Source organism: Cucumis melo, chromosome 12, assembly GCF_025177605.1.
Source record: "Cucumis melo cultivar AY chromosome 12, USDA_Cmelo_AY_1.0, whole genome shotgun sequence".
NCBI lineage: Eukaryota > Viridiplantae > Streptophyta > Magnoliopsida > Cucurbitales > Cucurbitaceae > Cucumis > Cucumis melo.
Window position 1 is genome coordinate 10,556,746 of NC_066868.1, and position 19,779 is coordinate 10,576,524.

Sequence of the window (19,779 nt, forward strand, 5' to 3'; positions counted from 1 at the left end):
TTTCTCATGGATGATATAGCTTATATGGATTTTAATTCAGGAGATTCAAGTCTCTTCATCTTACATTATGTTTGCCATACAATGTGGATTCTATTTTTTTTTTCTCTACATTAATCTTCAGATTCAACGAATAATCATGGGACAGATTTGTTTCCTAAAACTGTTATTTGACTTATGTGACAAGAAATATTATCAAATAGTAGAAGAAATAATCTTACATCAGGTTTGAGCACTCCGTTGCACTTTTGGCAGATTGGAATACAGAAATCATGCTCCCAATATTTTTCATCGATTTCAATATCACCATCTGGCCTTTGCTTCATGCCAAAGCTCTTATCCGATCCTGGGACTCCATCATCCAAACTTTCGATTGCTTCTGCCCACTGTAGCAAAATATATTTGCTGAAAGCTCAACCAGAAGTCATTCATAATCCACAAATTTTCACCTCTGATTGAAAATAAATGATATAAAATATGGAGTGAGGAACCGAAAGATGCTTTCTCTCAGGCCCCGTTTGGTAAACATTTTGTTTTTTGTTTTTGTTTTTGAAAAGTTAAGCCTCTAGGCACTCATTCTACCTCCAACTTTCTTCCTTTGTTATCTACACTCTACCAATGGTTTAAAAAACCAAGCCAAAACTTGAAAACTAAAAAAAAAAAGTAGCTTTCAAAATGTTGTTTTTGTTTGTGAAAATTGGCAAACATATCTGAAAAGGATCAACAAACATTTCATTTCGTACTTTTTGAGTTGGAAAGATAAGTAAATCAGATGATCGTTACTCAAAGACCAAACAGAACAAAAACAAACCTTTGGGTTGAGAGCTTTCATTGAGATGAAAATGAAAGAAATCTGACCTTTGGGTTGAGAGCTTTTATTAAGGTCTATTTTTTTTAATAATGATGACAACTTGCATTGAGATGAAAATGAAAGAACAAAACCAGCCGACAAAAATCTAGTATAAGGTCTCAGTTTTTTGCAAATGCATACCTTTAGTCCATCCAACTCGATCACATATGCACACTCGACCACCTCAAGGCCAACTTGCACTGCCATTTTATCCGCCAATGAATTATTAAATCGCCTAGAAGGTAATGAATTACTCTAATTTCAATCTGATTATAATGTATTTGCTTAAGAATGGTAGAATCATGAATTAATACCTGGATTTGTCCTTCGAAGGCAATTTTTGCAAGCAGTGGCTAAGAGCATGATAATTTTATAATTGTACAATATTCTTCTTGGTAGAAGCAAAAAGACCTGCAAATACTAATTCTAAACCATCACTTTCCTGTAAAAATACAAGTACATTCAAATAGAAGTCAAAAACCTATTTAACAAAAAATAAACTGTAATATCAATGACTAGCCAGATATTTACCTTCAAAAATTTATCAAACAATCGAACTTTATAGGACATCATGATGTATATAAAGACGAGGAATTAAACTAGCAAATCAATCGTCCTCAAAATAAAGAACTAGCAAATCAGGTAAATATAAGGTAGAAATACATTTTTGGAGCCAAAGAAGTCGTCCTCATCGTCTTTGAGATTGCCAAAACCTCTCTTATTCCCTACATTTTTCATAAACATAGCATTAAATCAGTATACACATGCCAATCTCAAACCAATGATTTATTTCAAATAATGCCAAATTTCACCTGAATGCCTATATGCATTCCATTAAAATTGACTCCAAAATCATCATATTTGGAACTAAATTTTCACCGAAAATTGAAGGAGCTGTTAAAATGAATACATTACCAATTCGTAGATGTACACCAACAATCGGAGGAAAAAGGACTAGCAATTTTCTCCCATGAGTTAAAATATACAAGTTAATAGTCCAAATGGAAAATGCACAACACAAAATGGAAGACACATCAAAACAAGATTTGATATTAGTTAGCTCCTCTGATAACTTGAGCTTATTGTACTCCAGGAATTTCAATTAAGCTCCTAAGATTTGATATTAGGTAGCAAAACTGTATTGCATTTACAAAATGCATTCAACCTAATATCTTATAAAAGACAACTCACTATTTACTTCAAATACAATTAATCCAGATTTAACTATCCACAAAATTCAACAAGAAAATAATGTAACAAGCTAAAAGAACAAAACATAAATCAATTCCACAAAATGGATGCACACACAAACAGAAAAAATCCAAAAGAAAAAACACAACCCAGTATGCATAATCAACCACAAATAGACTGATGTTCCAAATTTCACATAAGTCGAGCCTAAGTACAAATTTGAATCCAGAATGCTTCAAATGACATAACACAACACATTATTACCAAAACTTTAACTCATTTGACCATAGTAATTGAGCTTTTGGACTATACTAAAAGTTAAATAAAACTGAAAAAATTCCATCCGAAGTACAAATTGAAGCAAAGGAAACTAACAAACTTCTAAGCTCAAAGTTCATTACTGATAAAGAACGTCAGAAATCCTTTTTCTATTTAATGAGAATTAGAGAAAAGAACACAAACAATACTGACCTTTGCAAATGTGCTCTTTCCAGAACCATTCTTTCCCATGATGGCGTGAACCTACTAGGGTCAGAAAAAATAATTCCAAATGAACAAAAGATCAATGAAAAATTCAAAATGTGAGAATCCACTCCTAAAACAATACTAAAGATTAATTTTGAGCTAACCTCTCCTTCGTAAACAACAAGATTAACACCCTTGAGAATCTCTTGCTCGGTTTCTGCAATTACAACAATGGGAAACTTTATCGAGTAGATGGTGTGCGCGTAGAAGGAAAAAGAAATATAAGAACAATATGTAGAGGGGGCAGATTTCATTTTAGAAAGCGACGTTACACAGAATTGCTTATGTACTTTGAAGTTCCACAAAATTGCTTTATCACTCAACTTCTCACTCTCCACATTTCAAATGCATGAATCTTTCTATTTATTATACTGTACAAAAGCATTTTAAAAAGTAGCAAGAAATAAAAGAAATTTTTGAAGTTACATAGTGAGCAAGTGAAACTCACATTGCCAACTTCGGAATCGTTCAAGGCGTTCAATGGCTGGTGCTTCGAATGCAGATCTAGCCACGAGTAGACCAAATCTGAGCTTACGAGACAGACGCAACTGGGCACAGTGGTTGCAACAACTAGGTACAGACGTAGTGTTCAAAGAAAATGACTTACCTGACGGTGGTTGAAGAAGGATTGTTCAACAATGACAAGGTACGAGCTTAGAACGAGGGACGACAGTATTGGATTCAATGACGACTAAGCATGAGTTGGGCACGAGAGATTTCTTCTAGTGGTGATGGCGATGGCTGTTCGAAGAAGAAAGGAAAGAAAGTGAGATGAGATTAAGAAGAGAAGGAAAGAAATCGACAAAAAGTGGAAGAAAAATCGTGTGGTTAGGGAAAGAGGTGCAATGGTTGTCGCGCGACTTGGTTAGGCAGATCTTGGTAGTCGGTCTTCAGAGTTGGAGATTCGTGGATGGTGGTGAAGACTGAGCACGGTGGTGGTGAGGACTGAACAAGAGGACGGTGGTCATAAGGTCTGGGCACGATTGGTGTGGCCGCATCTGTTTTTCTCCGAGGGTGTGAGATGCGCAATTGAGAAGAGAAGGAAAAGAAATTGAAAAACTAGAGAGAAAGAAAAAGATGTGTGGGAAAGATTAGTAAAGTAAGAGAGAGGAAAACTTGATTTTTTACCAAATTAAAAAAATAAAAAAAAATTACAAAGGGGCTTTAATGTCGGTTTTCAAAAGGTGGTCGTTTAATGTCGGTTTTAAACCGACATTAAAGCTCCTTCTTTAATGTCAGTTTAAAACCGACATTAAACGTTCGCCTTTTGAAAATCGACATTAAAGCTCATTTTTCATTTTTTCGACCCGACATTAAAGGCCAGATTTCTTGTAGTGTTGACAATATCCACCCCTCGAGCTTCTGGGGTGTAAAATTCTATTTGGTTTGACTGACAAGATTATACACTTCGTTTTGGCTAGGACCAAATTGGCGTTGTTGCAGAGGAGGATTTCTTTTTCTTTTATGGACTTGTAGCTTTCTTGCCTACTAATCGGTATTACTTCTGATGCATGTCTGATTCAGTTGTGAAGATTTTGGACGTCTAATATACTTTTATGAGATTACGGGAGAAAGTAAGAAATTAGAAGAGAATGAAAGAGACAAACTTAGTTTAGCAAAAATAATAATATGTGTAGAAGACACACATGAGGAGAATTATAAAGAAGAAACAAAAATACAATTGATGGCTCAATCGATGGCTAAACAAGAGAAGACTCCCTGAGAGCACTTGAGTCCGACACAACTTAACAACTGCCATGCATAACGTACCAGCAGTGCAAAAGCATGAGATAATTAAATTATCCTTTAGCTAATTCTAAAGCACATAACTGAAAGAATAGCTAAAGATATATAGTAGAAGTAAAAAACACAGAAAGCTTTGGTAACCCAGTTCGATGAATGCTACCTACGTCTAGGGAGCTTTCTTAGCTTAGATAAGTAATATTATTAATATTCAATGAAGTCAATAAACTAATAATACAATAAGGAACTTTCTTCTTATATAATGACTCTATTTAAGTTTATAAAGCTATAGAACTTAAACACATTCAGGCTCCCCTGAATTCGTGAGTGAATCTTTTTTAAGATAGAATCATGCTTCCCCTGAGCTCAATGACTGTTCGTTATAAACAATATCTTCATTCATATTACTTATCAGTAATCTCATCAAGTGATCATCACAGAGATGCGATAAACAAGAAGATAAACTACCATCTACACACCGCTTCAGTTTTTCTTATGTTGAAGAATGATAAACTAGCTTACCTCATCCATAAACTCAACGAAAATATCTAAAAAAAGATATCAATAAAAGATCCCTAGGAACATGGAAGATCTTCTATCTTTTTTAATTTAAATACCAATAATTAATTTAATTTTTAAATAATAGAAAGAATTTCATTAATTATTTTTTATAAAAATACCAACAAACTCTCTTTTTTGTCAAAAAGAGGAGAATTATTTGTATGTTCAACCAGATGCTTCAAAGGAGGAAGATAATACAAGAGATCTCATGATTCATCAATCCAAACCATCATATGTATATAGCAGAACTTCATTATAAAGAATCTGCTAAAAACAAATATAGTTATGGGCAAAATATGGTACCCAATTAACAAGCCATCATTAATAGGTATTAGTTAACCAATGGATGAATTCACAAAATATTGAATACTAACAAAATACATCATCTATCATTCATTTCATCATTATCTTCCACACCTGCTAACTTAGCAACTCTACTCCCCTTTTAAACCTAAAAAAGGAAAATAATAATTACTTATGTGCTTGATTAGCCAAGCTGGAGGAAGGAATGAGAGCCTTCAAATGACTAACAAGAGTATGTACCTCCAGTCTTCTTTCAGATAAAAGATTGCTAGATGTTGAGAGAGCGTAAGATTCAACCGTAAAAATATCGACGATTCTCGTGGCTAAGTCATGGGGAACAGTAAGCTCTTTAGAAGAAATGTTAACATCTTCAGTATCAAAGGTACGAGGATTCCTAGAAGGCCTCATGTCATGATCCAAGTCAAGAACATGAATACCCTGAAATGATCTGTAGCTGAGTGATAGAGTCTTTGGTTCAAGACCAGGGGCATCAAGTTCAGTGAGAATATCGGTTTAGGTGAAGCAACAAACTGGAGAAAAACTGAGGCAGGGCAATGGGAATCTTTACACCAAAGGTACCCACATGTCTTAATAACTGTATATATATAAATATCCCAACATCCACAGAGGTATGATGACATATTTGATAGAGAAATGTAACCAAAGTAGCAAATACACTCGAAGCATGAGATGAAGGAAACCAATTTACAATGCCTATCTTATGAAGGATTGTAAATTTTACACTTAGTGATACTGCAGGAATCCCATTAACAGGTCAGACTGATAAAGTTCTACTAGACAAGACAGAAGTCAATTCATCATTAGAGGAATGTGAAACATGAGATTCAAAGGAAATAAAATTTCCAAGGAAACTATTAATGACAGATGGGGAGATTTTAAACTTGGCTCCTTTAATATAGATAGTCTGATAATTAGGGCTATTTGGGACATTAAACTCTGAAGGCAAGTTCACAGTGAATTCCCTAATTAATCTGGGATAAAAAGGATCAACATTTAAAATGGTCTTAGACAAACCAACCTTGACAACCATATCCATAATACTCAAACATGAGTAGTGTTTATCAGAAATGTTGACTTCATCAGCAATTCTCCTTTGTACTACATACTTCCAGCATTGAACACTCTCCTCGAGATGAAATGAAATTTCATCAATAGGGGCAGATGGAATGTTTGGAGGAAGTTTCCTTCGGCTAGTCTTAGAGGTGACCACACGAGGACCTTTCGCGAGCTGTTTTTACTTCTTTTTAGTATTGGTAGGAGTAGGATCAGACTCAGTACAAGGATCATTAGCATTAGGACTAGGTTGTTGATTAGCATCACCAGTATTAGCATAAGTAAGTTGACGAACAGGTTCAGAATCAGGTTGATTTTGAAAACCAGGAGCTGGCTCTTGATGAGTGTTTAAGGGGTTTAAAGCATTAGGGTAGTGAACTACATGTTCATCAGTAAGGATTCACATTATATGTTTGAGACTGAATAGGGGCAGGAACAAAATAATTTTGGATGAACTACTGGATGAATGCACAGATGTAACATGAGAAGAAATGTAAGCAGCAAACGACTCAGGAACATTTTCAGAAGGATGGGAACATTTTCAAATATAAAATATCTATTTTTTCCAACTTTTATTTAGTTATTCACAAGGTCGTGTACTAAATAATAATAATAATAGTAACAAGAATAATAACAACAACAATAATAATAATAATAATAAATACATAATAATAATGATAATAAAAAATACATAATAATATTAATGATGATGATGATAAAAAAATACATAATAATAATAATAATGATAATGATAATAATAATTGGGGTGACGTATTTTTTATGGAGGTATTCATATTTAAAGAGCTCCCGTATTGGTTGAGTGTCGTTGTACATTATAATCCAGAAACTCGAGTTGATTGGTTTTTTCTTCCTTCTGATGTACAAGGGATAACCATTTTGGGAAGAGTTTTCTGGGCATTTGGTCCTGCAATAGAAGGGTTCAAATATTGTAGACCATTAATTCAGATCGACGGAACCCATTTGTATGGAAAATATAAAGGAAAAATATCAATTAATTGCTTCTATGTAAATTATTTGATGTAATTTTAGGAGATTTGTTGTTTTAGGATGTATTATAGGATTTTATGATGTAATTGTTTGATGTAATTGCTTTTATGTAATTTCAGGAAGGTTTACTGAACTACTTTTTTATTTTTATATATACGTTTGAGTATACTTTGATAATAAACGTAAACATTGTGACTAAAATTGTAGTGGATTCATGTATACTAAATTAGGGTTTAATGTATACTTTTGTCTTAGTGCAATTATATAATTATATAATGGCTTACTTTTCTTATTTATGTAATTAATTAAATCTTTTTATATTATTTGTAGAATGGATCCTGGTCTAGTTGATGATAGCCATCTATATCTACAGGCGACTCATAGATCACAAACCATATAGGATACCTCCTCCATCATCGTGTTAAGTTGTTTAAGGAAAAAGGCAGCGTCTCAGCGCACCATCCCCTTCGATCAGTGTATTGCACCATACTTAGAGGCTGTTGGATTCCTAGGGGTTTTCCAGGTTGGATTCATGCAATTAGATTGACATTTGATTACTACACTAGTCGAGCGTTGGAAACCAGAGACCCATACATTTCACATGTCTTGTAGGGAGTACACAATCACGTTGCAGGACGTTGCAGTGCAGTTGTGGTTGTTAATGGATGGGGAGCCTCTGACAAGATCACTAAAGTATAACTGGAAGGTTATCTACGAGGATTTCTTGGGAGTTGTACCACCTGACATGAAAGGTCAGTGGTTGAGTCTTCCATGGTTGGCAGAACAGTTTGAAGAATTTTCACCAGATGCTGACGTTGTGAGTGTTCAGAGATACGCTCGTGCATACATCATGCAATTGATTGGGGGCTTTCTTTTTGTTGATAAATCAAACACCCTGGTCCATTGTATGTTTCTCCAATTCATATTTGATTTTGACCAGGCTGGTACGTATGCGTGAGGCGCTGCGACCCTCACATGGTTGTATAGGGAACTCTATCGAGCAAGTCATGCACAGTCCTTAGAGATTGCTGGCCCATTAATGTTGCTACAAATATGGACATATGATAGATTTCCCATTGTAGCACCACAGAGAACGCTGCAGCATTCAGATGGTCAACTTTTGAGTTTCAGGTACTATTTCATATACATGTTTTTTTAATAGACAGTGTTAATTAATTACTTAAATGTCTAACTTTTTTAAAAGTATGGTAGTTTTTTACTAATAAATTAGATCCTAATAATTATAATGAGTTTCAAAAGAAAAAAAAAAACATACACTCATTCAAAATTAAAACTCTGGATAACTTACACCTTTAGTACACAAACAATTTCTCTCAATCCAATTGAAATTTAGAACATATCTTTTATGGACTTCTCGATGCATCTATTACATAAAGATTATTTTTACAGATTTTTTCTTCTTCTTTTTCTTCGTTTTTTCTTCTTGTTTTTTTTTCCTTCTTGTTTTCTTCTTTTCATTTTTCGTTTTTCCATTTTGTGTCGTCGTCAACATCTTCTTCTTTCATTTTTATACTTTATTTCTTCTTCTCGTGTCTCTTATTCTCCATTCTCCAAACTCCTCTTTGTTATGTAGAAGCTAGAAACAGAACGAAGAATTTGAACCAAGAAAGAAAAAACCAAAGAGAAACAAAAAATAGTTACTTGGAATGAGAAAGAGAAACAAGAAGTTGTTCACGAGTGAGAAATAGTATTTAGGTACGAGAATAAAAAATAAGAAATAAGTACTTGGAACGAGAAAGAGAAATGAGAAAGAGGAACAAGAAGTTATTCACGAGCGAAAAAAATGGTAAGTGGTGCAAAATTTGAGTATTGTGTTGGGCAGAACAAGAAGCGAGAAATAGGAATGAGAAGTTAGTATCAGATCGATCTCATGTGCAGATGGATTATTTTGGTAAATTCGCAGGCAACTAAAGTCATCATAAGATCATTACTCATTAGAATTTGAATTATGGACCAGATTTCATTTGGGCCTCTATTTGCTAGCCATCCGTATAAAACCCCCTAAAATCACAGTGTAATTATAATAGGTAGCAATTTTAGAAATAATAATCAAGTATATAACAATATTTAAAAGAATTGTAAATATAACAAAGTCTATTAGTGATAGACTTCTATCGATGATACCCTTATAGTCTATCAGTGGTAGACCAATATTTGCAACATGAACCATCAGTGATAGGTTTATTATACATATATTAAAATTTTAATCAAGTCCCACATTAGTTAGATGAGGGGATAATCATTGGGTATATAAGAGATGACAACTATTTCTAGTAGTTTCAAGCCTTTGGAGTGAAACCAAAAGTAGAATCAAGAGAGTTTATACTTGAGGAAGGTAATATCATATCATCACGAAGATATTTGGATGTTGGTTGTCCCTAATAAGTGATATAAGAGCTAGTCATATTGGTAGAAACTTGCTGAACAAATAAGTATTATTCAAATGGATAACTATGTGGTTGAGCTTGCAACGTGCTTGAGTGTCATTAAGAGAAATGAGATATTAAAAAAAAATGATTTTCAGTTAAACATTAAAAATATTTAAAATAAAAATACAAATGTGTTTGATTACATTTCCTGACAAGTGTTTTTGTACACATGTTTGTTTGTTTTGGCTAGACTTTCCATTAATGTTGAATTATGGTATTAGGCAACTATTAAACATTACGAACTAATAATTTCAATGTTGTATTTGAAATCACTTTCACGTACCATGTTTGTTTGTCTTTGTTAAAAATATGAAGTGAGATGATTGCTAAGTTGGACAACAGAGGTGATCATAAAAGTTGTGCACAAAAGTGGTAGACATGCAGAGTTGAATGTCAAAGGAGGTTATAAGAGTTTGGTTGTCAAAATGAGGCAATGTCAAAGGAGGTTATAAGAGTTTGGTTGTCAAAACGAAGCAATGTGATCACTGATGGTGGTTACCAGAATTAGACATTAGGAATAATCATCCAAGCTTGTTGCTAGAGTTGGTTGTTAACGATGACCAACAAATGGAATCATAAAAATTATTGGAAGGAGGGAGAGATAAATTAGTGAAGAAGTTTTTGGACAAGTGTAGGAGCTTCAACAATGAATTAAATTATTTGACACCAACTTTGATCAAACTCCCACTTGAGTTAGGAATCCAATTCAAGTCAATGTCTCAAGCACCAACTGTACACAAATGTCTAAGAAATTGATTATTAATTTTCAACCTCCAAATTTAAAGTATGTTTTCCATGTAACTTCATTTTGTCATTCGTTTGACATCACTTTAACCACACATTGAAAGATTGATGAGCCATAACATATATTGAAAGAATTATAATATAAGGATTATAATTTGTACTTTGTTCCTTGCCATCTGCAAAATCTCCAAGTATACAGCCCAATAAACATATCATTCTTTGTGTTCTAATACATTAACAAACCCAAATTATAGCTATAAATTCCCTCATTTATACACAATTGGTTTAAATAAATCTATTAATTTTCAGCAAGCTCTTTGCCTTTACACTAAAAACATGTTGGAAAGAAACAAAAAGAACTACTTGAGCCAAATTTTACAGGCCTACCCCTACGGTGTCGGACAACAAAATCTGTTGGCCTGCATAAGAATAGCTTTAGGCTGATTCATTTCTCTGGTCATTCCATTAGCCAACAGCTTCAAGGCCAAATGACAGCCCATTATAAAACAACAACCATTATGCATTTACTGTATCAAGTAAAAAGCATCTTCAATTCTTCAATTCGTGCACTTCGAACTTCTTGATCTGTCAAGGCACCCGAAATTAATCGTTGTTTTCTTGCTTGTACTGCCTCCATCCTTTCCTCCACAGTACCCTGACAGATAATGTTACATTTCAGACCATATCATGTTTAAATGAAACTATCAAACAACCTGACACGTTCTTTTGGAATGAATTTTTTGGTGTTTCGTTCAAAAACACTTCAAGTATTTTTTTAAATTTTCAAAATAACTTCTGGCAATTCAGATTAGTATTTTGAACTAGCTAAAACCCTTTCCAAGTTTTAACCTTTAACCATAATCTGAAATGTCTACGGCAGGTACTAAATTCTAGTTTATCAGTACATCATACTTCACAAATTGTCTGCTATTAGTTGGAGAAGAGATTGCACCTTTACGATAAAGCGTTTTATTTTTACACTCTTAGTTTGCCCGATGCGATGAATGCGCATAACTGCTTGTTCTTCAACTGCTGGATTCCACCATGGGTCCTACAACGATTATTTAACCATAGACCATAAATTATGCCATTGAATTACTGCTAGAATATTACAAAACTCTCTTCCAAATAGTAGAGAATGAAATGACCAGGCAGGGTCTTCATGTTTAGACAATGAGAAGTAGTTAGCAAGCATTAAAACGCTGAACAAAAAGGCATTACAAAGAAAGAATAATAATAGATGCAAAGTATACACATTTAGCAAATTTTTCTTTCGTTGCTGTCAGGCATCCCTGAGGAAGATTAAGAACAGATTGAACTTCAGAAAAGCTTTAAATAGTGAAAGTCTAGTAAAACTACACAATAAATATGGATCAATACCACCGTCAACGGCAAAATATCTTTCAACCTTTACATGTTTCCAAAGGGAAGGCTAAAGGATGGAGTAAGAAAAACTACATCTGATTGAGTTCTTGGCCTCTAGATAGATAATAGACAAAAATTGTGAATGGCTTTTGGGAAAACCCAATACGAGAAATAGCATCTAAATAAGTACCCTACAAAAGTTATAACAGGAGGATCATGCACAAAGAGACTATCAATATCTTTCCCTAAAAGATCACATATTCCACCTACTTAAAAATAAAGAACCATGGAGTTATTTGTGCTGATTTCTCCTGAAGCTTCTAACCAAGAGAGAATTCATGTTCTTTTTTTTAAAATAAGAACCAGTGCATTGAAGCACCAAAAGAAGTGAATTGATGAGGTAGGATAGTCTTATCCAAAAACAAAGAGTTTTGAGAATCCTCAATTAAAATGACATGCAGGCTCCCCAATTGGTTTGCATCAAACATGAAGAAATGTTATAACTTCCAAAAGCATTTAGGCAGAATAGATCAGCTAGAAACAAGAAACATAATTATCAATTGTTTCCTCTGTTGCTATACCCATCTTAAAAATGTATTCCTCTTTAACCAAAGCATCTAGAAAGAAGCCATTAGCACATAAAAGATGATCCAAACAACCTTTGGATTGCTCATAAAACTTTGACCAAGGAGCACTTTTAAATATAGAGCATGTATCAAGAAGCAATCAGCTATATGGTTTGATTCCATTAGGCATACCAATACGAAGGCATTTGAAGCAGCTGTCAAATTTATTCCAACTCCACCAGCCTTGAGCGACATCAACAACACCTAAAGTCACAACAAATCCATAATGTTACCATTAAATTGCTTCCCACACAAAGCTGAAGAAAATAAAATTGCATACCAGAATTCCATTATCCTCTGAAAACTCTTTTATAACTTTTTCTCTCTGTTGTTGACTTAAAGTCCCATCCAAACGAAGAAAAGGAATATTACTCCTGTGATGAAAAGAAAGGTAATTACAAAAACCTTATATGCAAGAAATTAAAGAGAATGAAACGCTACACACAACAATAGAATGTGATACAGAAATGTGAGAAACAAGTAACAACTGGATGAGGACTTTGGATCATGATTAGTATAATACATTCCAAGAGTATCAGCACCTAAATACTTTGAAACAAAAGAAAATGATCACAATATCATTCAATAACCCATTACTTCTGTCAATATGCACATCTTTTTGCATCCCATGGCAATATATAGATGTTCCTACATGCTTTGTTAGACAGTTCTTTCATTACGGATCCAAAAACTTACACTTGCATGGAGTTAATTGTAGATAGATTTAAGTATTAAAATAACAAGAAATCTGAGCCAATACATAAGTAATTGGTATTCCATTTTGTAATCAATTACAAAGAGGAAGCTCCACCCTTTAACACTCTTTGTACAATTTTTTTTCAATTAGTACATAATCAAAACCAATGCACTTATGGGCATGTGTCAGCTCATCACAGAAAAGGAACTTTAAGATGACGTACCGAGAGAGAGGAACTTGTAAAAGATCAAGAAAGGCTGTCCACTGGCTGAACAAAATACTTTTTGAACCTGACAAACGAATAGTTTCAAGTTCATTCATCAAAGCCACAACTTTGGATGATTCGACCCAATTTTTCTCAATATCAATCTGGAAACGACTGTCAGTTGGAGCAGTTATAAGATCCTGTCTATTGATCGCTTTCCTATAAAGCAATTGTAGGGTTAACACTTGAGATGAAGTGGAGACATGCAAGTCAAGGAGATCCAGTTACTCTTTTTTAAAAGACAAAGAAAAGAACTAAAAAATAAGATAAGTACCTGCATACTGGACATAAACCAGAACTAGAATTTTTCCAACTCGCCAAAAGGCACTCTCGGCACATACGGTGAGCACATGATGTCAATACTGCATCTTCAAATACCTCGAGACATATTGGACATTCTCCATGTTCGCCGCTGCGAAGCTCTTCCATAACTTCTTGGACATAAGCATGAGAAGGCAGATCTCTCCCTTCTCCTACCTGTGTGTTTGGAGTGCCTTTAAGAAAACGTTTTGCTAGCTTATTTAGATCAGAGTATTCTTGGGTATCACCTCGACTGTACAAACCAAAACCATCAATTAGCCTTCTCTCAGAATATGAGAATAATAGGCAACAAGACAGTAAGCCATGGCCAGGAACTAATTTACTACTTTCTTAGAAAGACCACTTAATTTTTCACACCCCTGAATCATGCATATATTTGTGTTCAAACGATGCTCACGATTATGTATTCACTAAACAGTAAGAAAATTAAAGGGAAAAAAAAAAAAGAAAATGGGTTATGGAACGTCCTCCATAAACTATTTCTTCAATGATAATTTCTCAAAAAGCAACCATTATATAAATGGCTTTTTTAGTGGTGATCTTCCAGAAACCATTTCATTCTGAAGCACACCCTTCAGGCATCTCAACACCATGGGAAAAGAATCCAGAGATTCAGCCCTTCTTTAGTTCTCTATCCTAATTTGTGACCTCTTACACAGACAGAGCTCTGGAGACTGCAAGTCCTCTCTTCTGCTATTGTAGTTTAGGCTACTGAAAGAGTTTAATAAAGTGTAGGTACAGTGTAGTTTAGTTAAGTCTTGTGCTTTAAAGGTCATCAATAGTCCAAAGTTCAGTCTTACAACTTGAACTCTTTTGTTGATATGGTTAGAGAAGAATTCAAGAGTCTTACATGGACAAAGGAAAATATTTGGAATGATGTTTTTATTTTCTTGTACTTCTGGGCTCTCAAATCTAAGTACTTCAGTAATTACTTCAGTAATTTCCCTTTTAGTTTCGTTAAACAATTGAGACTTTACAAGATTCCCAGTTTCCAGATGCCTCAAAACCATTTCATTCCCACCTCCGGTAGAGGAATGGAAAAAACCTAAAGAAAAAAAGTTACAGAAGAGACGGAGGAATAGAAGGCACCTCATCACAAGAAAGGGATGATCACAACATTGGCGAAGACGTAAAAGTAACTCCAATATTGATGCATAATTGTGAAGGACACGCCCTTGCTCAACAAATTGGTCAAATTTCACCTATTATTTTTGGATATCTTGTTACTCAAGGTAATAAGTCAAACAAAAACAAGCAAGACACATTTGTGCAAGCAGAGCTGGGTTACCTTGGATCTCTTGAAAAGTGCCTCATAGAAATCTTTTTCAGCATCTGTAAGTCCACAGTAAATCACCTGAACATCAGCTGGAGGAAGAACTAAAATTGGCCTGCAAGTTGCAGCACCCACAAGTTATTATCAAAATGTACATTGGCATAAATCAAATAATAAGTCAAGGCAACCACTAACCTGCCTTCTCGATCCTTACTATATTTAGTCCTCCTCAGCATGATTGGCTTTAAGATGGATTGAACCAATTTTAGCCCTCTCTCATCACCTTCTTCAAATGGTTTTTGAATGATTTTATTCCACCTAAATCAGAAAGTAAAATTGATCGATGCTAAAAAGGATATGCTACGCCAAAGCATGCAGGCAAAATAATTCAATAGAGCATAATGAAGTGGAAACATTTGAAATGCCAAGTATATGTAAAAGTAACTGACCATGCCCAATTTCCCCAAGGTTCAATTCGCAAGAATCGAAGAAGACTGAAGATATCCTCCAGGTTGTTCTGAGTCAATTATAATTAATGGAAGGCAACCATAAATGACATTAGTATTGATAATTCTCATCAAGAAGTTGCCCATAATGAAAATACAGCACTGTTCTTGAAAGTAGTTGAGAACAAAATCCACAAATACAAGGTATTATACAAGAACAAACGACCAAAGTTGACAAAGTTTAATACAAGGTATCAAGTAAGCTCTATGAGAAGCTTTAGTTGTTGATCGTGATCCCAGTGCAAGAAATAAATACTTTTGACACCATGCAATATTACCTTGATAAATATGGCTCTAAATTTGACCTAAAAGACAAGATTGACAATAATTCATATTTTCCATTGCTTAAAAATGATTTTTCACAGTCTAGGTTCTTATTATAAAGGGACTCTATGAACTGCAGCCCCCCCCCCCCCCCTAAAAGTACACACAAAAAGAAAGAATGCAAAAAAGAACAAAAGGAACAGATCCAGTGATCAAATTAGAAAGAAAGAACTTCACATAGATGTTACCTGGATAGGAGTACCAGTAAGACACCAGCGACGATCAGCAACTAGTGCAGTAGCAGCAATGGAAATTTGGCTTTTAGAGGACTTAATATTGTGAGCCTCGTCCAGAACAACTCTGAACCACCTTACTGAATAAAGTCCACCTTCTTCAGTATTCTACAAGCAAATACAAAAATAAATGAAAACACAACTCAGCAAATGTGAGTTTAAAATCACTGACTTATAAATTAGAATGAAGTTTGCAACTACCTCTGCAGAAAATTCTGAGGCTAAAACCCCATAGGTAGTGATTACAACATCATTTTGTGCCAAAACTCTAGCATCCTTGGATCTAGTCTGTCCATAATGAACATGTAGAGACAGATATCCAGGTCGCACATGAGCTTCAATTTCTGCCTGAAAAACAAAGAAACCATTCAAAGGAATTCTCAAATACGATTAGCCATCTTACTAAGCATGATCCATGGAACAAATTGAAGTTACGGAAGTTTAAGTAAGCAATATGATTTACTGAATGACAGAGAGGAATAATACCTTCCACTGTCCCAAAAGGGTCATGGGACAAATTATCAGATTGCCGCCACTTGCTAAGGTGTTCCTCTGCTGCTGCAACAACTTTTCAAAACCTGTAATTTTAGCCTTCTTCAAAGGATTCAAAGATTCGCCAATACTTCCATCATCACCTTCAGTAGAGGAATGTTTCAGCTGACCATTGGATACTCCACCCCTTTCTGAATGAGCAAGAAGAAGTGATATGGTCATGATGGTCTTCCCGAGGCCCATGGCATCAGCCAGAATCTTTCATTAATCAACCTATGTGTCAGTAAACACAAAAGTAGAACGAACAACACAAGCAGGAATGTAACTACAATTATGGTTCATTATTTAAGAGTTTACCCCTCCTCTGGCTATTTGCAGAGTGCTTGGGAACTCTGTCGTAGCCTCACCAGAAAAAGAATTTAAATAGATGACAGGTTCCCTCCTACAAAAGGAACATAAAGTCAAGACATAGAGAACTATGAGAACAATAGATCATGAAACCAGAAAAAATACCAATAACAAAACAAAAAACTAGCATACTTATCCGCAAGACGATAACCTTCCCAACATGGATGAAGGGTTGTTGCAGCCTCATCCATGAACTTTCCTTTCTCCAGATGGATCATCCAATGAAGAGCTTGCTTTTGGTATGGCCGAAGTTCACATAGCAGGGCACTAGGTGGATCCATTTCCTAAGGACATATTTCTAAAAATTAAAAGTCTGTGCACCACTAGTCCAAGATATTTTAACAAAAATATTGCTACCTCCAGCTCCGAAGTATCCCCAGCACCAACAATATTCTCCAGATCAATATCTGAGATTGACTCTTCATTTTCAGTCCCATTATCATTTTGAGAACAATTCTTCAAGGTACGTGCTAATGAGGATGGCAGACTACAATTAACCTGCTATATAAAATGTTTTGAGTACAAACCTATCTTACGTAATCAGCTATGATTCATATGAAAAAAAATTATCTGCTCAGACCTTTGAGTCCAGCAGCCGTTTTCTTCCACTCAAGTCCTCTGGAGTAAACTCAGCCTGATTGCATTCATTCGCATTACATCATTTAAAACTGTCATGTATAGAATTGTATAATTACACTTACACATATCCAGAGAACAAAAATGAGTGTATCCACTAAATCAACCTAGCTCTTAAATCACGCGCAACAAAAAACAAAAAAAAAAGAAAAAAAACAAGAAGAGCAACAACAACAACAACATATGAATGTAACAAAGTGGTAATTGCATTGAACAAGAGATCGCACCTTCTTGAAAGATGTTAAACCAAGAAGCCGAAACAAAGTAGGGAGAGGATGAATAACTGATTCTGCAGCTGCACTGCTAGCTGCTTTAAGGGAGGTTTGTTGGTGCTTACGAAGCAAAGAACTGTTAAGGTATACACTGCATTCCAGTCACATATAGCTTCATTAGTTAATAGAAGCTGCACATCATACATGGGAAGCTTTTTACCTCATTGTAAACAAGACACAGGCTTGTAGGCCAGTGTTGTACTATGGCCCATCAAACAAAGTATACTACCGAAAAAACATCACTACATATGAAAGAGAGATCATATTGGTAACAACACAAACGTGTGATGCTGATGATGTTGGTAAGCTTACCTTATAGTTAAAAGAATCGTATCCATTAAAGCCAGCACTTCTGGTGCAGATTTACACGAACCCTCTATTCTAACCTTTTTATCCCTCACCAATGGCAGAAGGCATCGAGCCCATTCATTAGGTATTCGACCGATCTACCAAAAATCCATAAATTTTAATATAATAAGAACAAAACATATCACTAACGAAAGGAGGAAAAGGCACAAATGATAGACAACACATACACATCTGTCTAAACCAAGGGAAAATTATACAAAAAGTTTTCCAATTGTAGACCATTTGAAAAGAAAATCCCATGTATTTGCATAAACAATATCAAAACATAAACTGAAATAGCAGAATTGAAGCAATACCTCCCCAGAATCTTTTGTAGAAAACCTCACAATCTCCGAAATATTGGCCATGTGTCTTCCCTTCCCGAAAACCTTAGCCGGTGAAGGTGTTTTACACCCATTCCTCGAAGGAAATGTGAACACCACTCCATCTCCAGGCTTCACCTTCCTCCCCTTAGACGTAGACAGCCCAGCCACTTCAGCACAGCCAACAAGCCACCACTCACTCCCAATCGAACTCGAACATGGACTGGAGGTTTCCACAACGACATCCTTGATGACACCAACGTTACACGGACTCCCAGTAGACGTTTCCTCTTCAGGCGAAGGGAAATTAGCACCTTCATCAAGAACCCTCTTCGAAGTAGAGGTAACAGCCTTGCTCTCAGAACTCGAGACGCAAGGAACATGAACAACATCACAATTCTCCTGAACTCGTGGTTTATCCCTCGTTCCAAAACTAGGGGTATCGTAGATTATATTAATGGCGGCGGTGACGTCGTTCTTGGCCAAGTGGAGGGCTCTAATAACATCCATATAGGAGAAGTCGGGACCGACAATGGAGCGTACAGTGGATACAAGTTCGTCGTTGATCTTGCTTCCCATTTGGGGATTGAAGGATTGAAACCCTAAACCCTGATGGGCGTAGAAGTGAAGAAGTTGTGAAGATCTATTGATTTTTTTGAATGGGGCGAGAAGAATTTGAATGGATGAAGATATGATCAAAGGGGTTGAAAATGGCGGGGAAGAGAATTGAAAAAGAGATAAAGAGAAGAGTGAAGAGGCGAGTGAGACGATCTTTGGCTATGGCGTTTCCCGCCATGTGATGCTGGAAACTATTGTGTCACCGTGGCCAAAATGTGACCGTCACCATATGTATTTTAGATTTTTGTTTCAAATAAAATTTAATAATATTAGCGAAAATGTTAATTTTGAACCTCAACTTGTTCGAGGGAATTTTATGCAGAGTACACAATTTTGTATTCACATAAATATAGTTCTATATCGCTATAATATTAACTAAAGTACCCATTTGATCCTTAAACTTTAGGATTAAAGGTTATTTGGTGTCTGAAATTTTAAAATAGTCACTTATAGTTTGAGTCTTGAATTGATTAGACGGTTAGTTGACTAATAGAAATATTAAGTACCAACGACTATTTTGTTGACTTGGACATATTGTACTGATTTTATATTTTTTAGTGCAACTTGGAGCTTTTGGAAAACATGTAACCTCTTAGTTCTCGGTACATACTGAAGTCAGTTAATTT

The 19,779-nt window shown here is 35.1% G+C and overlaps 2 protein-coding genes across 2 annotated transcripts; one reads left to right on the plus strand and one right to left on the minus strand.

Annotated features, from left to right (window-relative positions):
• Nucleotides 1-7,853: 7,853 nt before the first annotated feature.
• LOC103502147 (serine/threonine-protein phosphatase 7 long form homolog) lies at nt 7,854-8,210 on the plus strand. The gene has a single exon (XM_008465994.2). It carries the CDS (start codon nt 7,854-7,856, stop codon nt 8,208-8,210), a length of 357 nt encoding a protein of 118 aa, XP_008464216.2.
• A 2,359-nt stretch (nt 8,211-10,569) lies between these two features.
• On the minus strand, nt 10,570-19,369 carry LOC103500507 (DNA repair protein RAD5A). The gene is made up of 20 exons (XM_008463839.3): nt 18,530-19,369; nt 18,177-18,310; nt 17,820-17,955; nt 17,537-17,590; nt 17,314-17,454; nt 17,089-17,240; nt 16,906-16,990; nt 16,543-16,806; nt 16,258-16,404; nt 16,012-16,164; nt 15,443-15,510; nt 15,189-15,311; nt 15,009-15,108; nt 14,810-14,922; nt 13,674-13,952; nt 13,358-13,558; nt 12,718-12,811; nt 12,570-12,641; nt 11,399-11,497; nt 10,570-11,101 (listed from the first exon to the last, which is right to left on the minus strand). The coding sequence occupies exons 1-20, from the start codon at nt 19,112-19,114 to the stop codon at nt 10,979-10,981; spliced, it is 3,123 nt and encodes a 1,040-aa protein (XP_008462061.2). The 5' UTR covers nt 19,115-19,369; the 3' UTR covers nt 10,570-10,978.
• Nucleotides 19,370-19,779: the final 410 nt, after the last annotated feature.